The sequence below is a fragment of the Diaphorina citri genome, unplaced genomic scaffold, assembly GCF_000475195.1.
Source record: "Diaphorina citri unplaced genomic scaffold, Diaci psyllid genome assembly version 1.1 scaffold233, whole genome shotgun sequence".
Taxonomy (NCBI): Eukaryota; Metazoa; Arthropoda; class Insecta; order Hemiptera; family Psyllidae; genus Diaphorina; species Diaphorina citri.
The window spans coordinates 1,959-9,291 of record NW_007377670.1 but is presented as its reverse complement, the minus strand read 5'-3'; the positions used below and the strand labels follow the sequence as shown (position 1 = coordinate 9,291).

Below are 7,333 nucleotides of genomic sequence, written 5' to 3'. Positions count from 1 at the left end.
AAGACATTTTCCCCAAAGAAAGATGAAAAAGATGTAAAAGTCCTGTGGATTTTTGAAGTTTTAAATGGGTCTGTGTCACATGCGGGATATACTAAGTGGATGACGGACGTATTAAAAAAGCAGAATATGAGTGGATTTTTGAAGTTTTAAATGGGTCTGTGTCACATGCGGGATATACTAAGTGGATGACGGACGTATTAAAAAAGCAGAATATGAAAGTATTTATTTATTATCCATTAGTATTTTCCCTCTTGGGTAAGTAACTTACTTCAAACAGTTGTGCAGCAGTTATGGAAGGATCACAGGTAACTTCTAGCTTGTGTCCATTGAGCAGAATTATCATCACTTTTCTTTGGTTCTGGGGCTGAAAAGCAGAATAGAAAGATTTTCATTACTTTGATTTCATACCTATTTAAGTGAAGTATTGAAAGAATATGCAAGTAAAACGGCTGCAAAAAAGCAATATATTAAAGAAATGATCATTATTTTGTCCATGCTGGAGTTTACTGCCTCTTATCGAAGACAGATAAGTTAAGATTCGATGAACATAATTAATCGAGGAATAAACGGAAATGATTTATGGAGATAACTCAAGAAAATGTGGAACAAGCAGTGAACAAAAATACAGGCAAGAATATCCAATATTCTGTTGTTGTTCTTTCAAATGTCGGGAACTTGGCCATTAGGTCATTCCCCCAAGTGCATATTCTAATGCATATTCCCAAAAATATTATAATCGAATGATGAGTCCTCAAGTGTAATGAACATACCTTAATTTCTCCAATATGGATAATACTAGGCTGGCGTATTGACCGAATCACAAACTCGGGTCCCACACAGTTTTGTATGGGAGACACAGGTCTTTGCTTGTTGGAGGCTTTCAGATCTGAATCCACTTTGTACAAGCGGGATGGTGCCCGCTGGATTGGCCTTTTCTGGGGCTCCACACTGAAAGAGTAAAAAAATTATGGCGTTTATAGTTTGGGTATTTACGGAGTTGTTGTTGTAGTAGCCAAAATCCGATCAGGTACTTTCATCCCATCTGTTACTGGTAGGCCCAGATGTTCAGCCACTTCAATTGGTTTGAGCCACATATCTAATGATTCTTGAGGAATGCATAACCTGGTGGTGTAGTGGTCAAGGCGCTCGCCTGGTAAACAGGAGGGCGTGGGTTCAATCCCAGCCGAGGTATGGAATTTTATCTGTTAGTCCCTTAGCCAGATTAAACAGGTCTACACTCTCTGTTCAAATTCCCCCAGCCAGACTAAGCCTCGGTGGTTTAGTGGTCAAGGCGCTCGCCTGGTAAACAGGAGGGCGTGGGTTCAATCCCAGCCGAGGTATGGAATTTTATCCTCATAGGCTAATGCTCAAGTAGGTACAAGTATAGAATATGCCAATAAATCCGCAAGTCCTGAAGTGAAGATAGTTTTCTTGAAATCTTATAAAATCAATAATAATAAACTGAATATTAAACAAATTAGGTAGGTACATATTAGGTATTCTTTAACCACGATCGAATAAACTACGGGCTAAAAAATTCCCGGAGGGACGGGCCCAGCTTGTTTCATATCACAGAGTCAATTATGTGTGTATCTAGGCGAAGCGTATAAAATGTCGTCTTTAATCTTCGTTCATACATCAAACTTACAAAAACGGGATACCTAGTTACCTACCTCTTCTGTACCCAAGATTTTATTCATTTCAATCTGTCAAGTACATATAAAAATGGTACCCACTTATAGTTATATTTAATAGTAAAATCTACGCGAGCTGTAATAATTATGTCATATCGAAACGGATTACTCCAATCATCCCATTATTCATCAAGACATTCAAGACCGCTTGACAATGTATAATTTGGAGCGGAAATCGAGTGTGCTGTCTGATCTCTGAGAATGAAACGAGAACAATCTGTCAAGTACATATAAAAATGGTACCCACTTATAGTTATATTTAATAGTAAAATCTACGCGAGCTGTAATAATTATGTCATATGGAAACGGATTACTCCAATCATTCATCAAGACATTTAAAACCGCTTGACAATGTATAATTTGGAGCGGAAATCGAATGTTCTGTCTGATACTCTGATCTCTGAGAACGAAACGAGAGAAAAAGGAAAGAGCATAAATCTCTAAAATTTCTTTCCAAGATAGATGACTTCTCCAGTTGAAGGAAATGTTCAGCCATTTAGGTACTTAAATATGAAAACACGCCCTTTTGTTGTTTCAAACATTTTCAATTCAATATTCTCCAAGAAAGTATTGTTTTTATCTACATATTTGTTGTCTGTCAGAGAACATCCCTCCGAGAACGCCCAACATATCTTAAGAAATACACTCATATATTGCTTTACCATACATGTTTGGGACTTGGATCATTTGGATGATAAATTGTCAAAAATAGAAAACATACACACACCTTTAAAAGAGGGCGCTACAGATACTGTTGTGATCGAAGCAATCCTCTTGTGAAAGTCCCTAGTCTTAGGAATTTTCTCCTAATCGGAGGAGTAACCAGAAGATCATAGGATTAACTCTCAGAGCTGACAAGATCAGTTACAATGTGGAAATATTTCATAGATTCTAGATTCCATGTATTCTTGTTCTTGAGTTACTGACACACAAACATTTGAAACTACAACTATTTGGTGCAGAGTTGAAATATACTCATACATTGCTTTACCATAAATGTTTGGGACTTGGATCATTTGGATGATAAATTGTCAAAAATAGAAAACATACACACACTTTTAAAAGAGGGCGCTACAGATACTGTTGTGATCGAAGCAATGCCCCATCCTCTTGTGGAAGTCCCTAGTCTTAGGAATTTTCTCCTAATCGGAGGAGTAACCAGAAGATCCTAGGATTAACTCTCAGAGCTGACAAGATCAGTTACAATGTGGAAATATTTGATAGACTCCATTTATTCTTGTTCTTGAGTTACTGGCACACAAACATTTGAAACTACAACTTTGGTGCAGAGTGATGTTCAAGTAATGAACAGGTACTGAAGTAAAGAGCATGTCACTCTATGTATATGAGAGAGACATAGATTTTCTCTCCCTCCCTCTCTCTCGTCATTCACATTTCCTGACTACCTAGATGCCAGTTATTGCTTTTCTTTCATTTCTTTCGTTATTTGCTTTCGTCTTTTCAGAGTTCCCTTTCACATCAAGCATTGCTCGTGGTGGAAGCTAGAAGAACATCATCGAGACTTCATCTTGAAAATTTTATTAATCCCCGTAGCTAAATATTGTCATTTGTAATATTGGAACTCTTGAATTTTTCAGACAGAAGCCTGAATGTCTCACCAGCAGGCAATTCAGAGTATTATTTTAAGTTCAGGATCAAAAGCTCATTTGCGTCATGACTAATTACAATATACAAAAACCGCTGTAATTCAACTGAACAAAACAGTACATTTCATCAGGGCCCTAGGTAACGTCTTGGCCATTTCTCCATTATTGCACGGTTTCAGAGGGTTAGAGCCCTTAATATTTTCACTGTGAGAGGTGAATCCTGGGTTAGAACCCTTCATATTGCCACTATGGGGTTCAAACCCTAGTTTACATCCCTTTATATTCTCATCGTGAGGGTCAAACCCTGGGTTATACCCTTTCTTTATTGTGCCACTATGAGAGTTGAACCCTAGGTTAGATCGGTTATTATCACTGTTGAGCCCTAGCACCTTAGGATTATTGCACAACGGTTGCAGAATATTGGCACGATTACTGTTGAGAGACACTGTTTGTTTGGGAGGTGAGGGTTTCTTCTTGTCCTTCTCTTTGAGTACGTATATCTTTTTCGAGTCGAGTTTGCTTTTGGAAAGCACGGGAACTCCGAATTCTGAAAATGTATAAGGTCCGCGGGCGTGTTAAAGGCTAGTGAGGACAGTGGGTCATATGCATTTGGCTGAAATTGACGGTGTGTTTATGTAACGGGCTAGGATGAGCTCGGACGACGTGAGATAGCTGTCCCGGCGGCAATTTTTAAAATTCATTTCCTTCTCTCTTCGATTTCGGGACGATAAGACCATGGCAGTTACAGTTCCCTCTGTCAAACCTCTTCAAAAAAGCTTTGTAATTTGCTTGTTTTTAATAGCTATTATAAATGAAAAGTATAATATAAACGTGCAAACTAAAGATAAAAAGTAAAAAATGAATTCAGATTGTACAAGTTGCGGAAAAGAAATCAAAAATTCGAATTTCCCGCCAACTTTACACGCAAAAAGGCCGACGATGGCCCAGTAGTCCCAGTACATAAACACAGCCTAAAGGGCAGTTGAAATGTGATACGTATGTAATGGAGGGTTTAAGGAGCACAATAAGGACCTTTAAGGAGCACTCCAAGGACGTTTAATGAACTCAAAGGATGAAAATCTTTTAGGTTGATTTTATGGAGATGTTTTGCGAGACAGTCGTGTTCAGTGAGCAACTTTCAAGAGCAACAACAGCTTTCTTTGGGAGATTTACGAGTAGTATAATATCCGGGTTTTATCTTACCAAATAGTGGCGGTTGTACTCACCATCTGAGAGGGATTTTAGACTCATCTCAAGCCTGAGCTTACAGAAGAACTTGTGATGCAAGGAAGCCAAATGGAAAACGTAGTAGCTCCTGAAAAGAAGAAGGTGAAACATTATTTATTTGTTCAAGTGAACTTAGAGGGTAGCGTGTTTGCCTTGTAAGTGCTAGGTCGCGGGTTCGATTCTCGCCGGGAGCGTACTTTATTCACTCTAAACAGATGCGGTTCGTTCTCAGAACAAATGGTTTAGGTCGCGGGTTCGATTCTCGCCTGGAGCGTACTTTATCCACTCTAAACAGATACGGTTCGTTCTCAGAACAAATGGTTTTTTCTCCTATACTCGTACTGTTCTCTTTCTCTATTCAATTTCGGAATAACATTGTTACAGTTCCCTCTGTCAGTCCTCTCTTTCTTTCACTTTCTCTCCTCTATAATGACTGTTAAATCTCTCAAGGTGAAACATTATTTATTTGTTCAAGTGAACTTAGAGGGTAGCGTGTTTGCCTTGTAAGTGCTAGGTCGCGGGTTCGATTCTCGCCTGGAGCGTACTTTATCCACTCTAAACAGATACGGTTCGTTCTCAGAACAAATGGTTTTTTTCTCCTATACTCGTACTGTTCTCTTTCTCTCTTCAATTTCGGAATAACAAGACTTGTAAGTGCTAGGTCGCGGGTTCGATTCTCGCCTGGAGCGTACTTTATCCACTCTAAACAGATACGGTTCGTTCTCAGAACAAATGTTTTTTTTTCTCCTATACTCGTACTGTCCTCTTTCTCTCTTCAATTTCGGAATAACAAGTCCTCCGTTGTTACAGTTCCCTCTGTCAGTCCTCTCTTTCTTTCACTTTCTCTCCTCTATAATGACTGTTAAAGTGCTAGGTCGCGGGTTCGATTCTCGCCTGGAGCGTACTTTATCCACTCTAAACAGATACGGTTCGTTCTCAGAACAAATGGTTTTTTCTCCTATACTCGTACTGTTCTCTTTCTCTATTCAATTTCGGAATAACAAGACCTCCGTTGTTACAGTCAGTCCTCTCTTTCTTTCACTTTCTCTCCTCTATAATGACTGTTAAATCTCTCTCTCTCCACTTACTTGTGATTGTCCATCTTGAACTTAAACTTAACCCCCTTGACCTGTGTGATCAAACAGAACGAGTGTTTCTGATACTCTAACTTCTTGATGTTGGACCACATGAACAGTTGAGTGGGAGAGCGGGATGCAGATCTTTTACTGCAGAAGAATACACCGTGGAGGTTCACTCCTAGCCAGACTTCACCTTTGAGATACTTGAGCTCTTTGCAGACCTGTGGGAAGGGGGGAAAAGTTATAATAGTGCTTATTTATACTGCTCGCATAGGACTGAAAAGTCCCTTTACTCCAGCAGTAGGCTATCAAGACCTCCGTTGTTACAGTTCCCTCTGTCAGTCCTCTCTTTCTTTCACTTTCTCTCCTCTATAATGACTGTTAAATCTCTCTCTCTCCACTTACTTGTGATTGTCCATCTTGAACTTAAACTTAACCCCCTTGACCTGTGTGATCAAACAGAACGAGTGTTTCTGATACTCTAACTTCTTGATGTTGGACCACATGAACAGTTGAGTGGGAGAGCGGGATGCAGATCTTTTACTGCAGAAGAATACACCGTGGAGGTTCACTCCTAGCCAGACTTCACCTTTGAGAAACTTGAGCTCTTTGCAGACCTGTGGGAAGGGGGCGAAAGTTATAATAGTGCTTATTTATACTGCTCGCATAGGAGTGAAAAGTCCCTTTACTCCAGAAGTAGGCTACCACTATTATTGTGGTTAAATTCTCAAATTATATCAAAGACTGGTGTTTTAGAGCTAAAACGCCTCTCTACTGTGTTTTTGATAGCCCAAGGGTTTGGTACAGCTTGTATGAGAGAAAAACGTAGTAGAGCACTTGCGGGTCTTGTAAAGAAGAATATGGGAGTTTTTTGTATTTGAAATATACAAAAAAGCCGTCACAAGAGTGTTATAAAAGTCGGAATTTTTGATCATAAGACATTTTCCCCAAAGAAAGATGAAAAAGATGTAAAAGTCCTGTGAGTTTTTGAAGTTTTAAATGGGTGTGTGTCACGTGCGGGATATACTAAGTGGATATTAAAAAAGCAGAATATGAAAAGTATTTATTATCCTCGGCTGGGATTGAACCCACGCCCTCCTGTTTACCAGGCGAACGCCTTGACCACTACACCACCGAGGCAGGTAAAAGTGAGTAGAAATTGACATTTTTCAAGCTCTATTCTAAATCTAAAACTCTACTTCTTCTTCGCGCTCTCTCGTGTTCAGACAGGGTCGACATTTTTCGTCAGCCTCTCAACCAGCCCTGGCTAGAGTGATTGCTTTGGTCTGGCATTTGGTTTTAGTGCAGAATATTAGTGAGTCCCATACTCTGCCAGCTGTTGACAAAACACTATGAGCAGATCTTCAGCTCTACTTACCAACTGAGCAGAATAGAAGTGAGTCCCATACTCTGCTAACTGTTGACAAAACACTATGAACAGATCTTCAGCTCTCTCCGGCAGAACACCCTTTCGCTCCCTGTGTCTCGCTTGCAGCTCAGCTACAGGTAACTTCTAGCTTGTGTCCATTGAGCAGAATTATCATCACTTTTCTTTGGTTCTGGGGCTGAAAAGCAGAATAGAAAGATTTTTATTACTTTGATTTCATACCTATTTAAGTGAAGTATTGAAAGAATATGCAAGTAAAACGGCTGCAAAAAAGCAATAGACAAGCAAGGAATAGATTAAAGAAATGATCATTATTTTGTCCATGCTGGAGTTTACTGC

At 39.5% G+C, this 7,333-nt stretch overlaps 1 protein-coding gene across 1 annotated transcript; it reads right to left on the bottom strand.

The window, feature by feature from the left end:
- Positions 1-3,402: 3,402 nt before the first annotated feature.
- Positions 3,403-7,082, bottom strand: LOC103506400. Its single transcript, XM_026821457.1, has 4 exons — positions 6,986-7,082; positions 5,617-5,828; positions 4,528-4,616; positions 3,403-3,848 (listed from the first exon to the last, which is right to left on the bottom strand). Exons 2-4 carry the CDS (start codon positions 5,715-5,717, stop codon positions 3,403-3,405), a joined length of 636 nt encoding a protein of 211 aa, XP_026677258.1. The 5' UTR covers positions 5,718-5,828; positions 6,986-7,082.
- Positions 7,083-7,333: the final 251 nt, after the last annotated feature.

What these genes read in the sequence shown, in the direction of transcription:
- LOC103506400 (XM_026821457.1), bottom strand. Translation starts at nt 5,717, where the DNA reads ATGTGGTCCAACATCAAGAAGTTAGAGTATCAGAAACACTCGTTCTGT. An exon ending in TTCAAGATGGACAATCACAA is followed by an intron (nt 4,617 to 5,616) that starts GTAAGTGGAGAG and finishes TCTTCTTTTCAG; the next exon opens with GAGCTACTACGTTTTCCATT. An exon ending in TCTAAAATCCCTCTCAGATG is followed by an intron (nt 3,849 to 4,527) that starts GTGAGTACAACC and finishes ATACATTTTCAG; the next exon opens with AATTCGGAGTTCCCGTGCTT.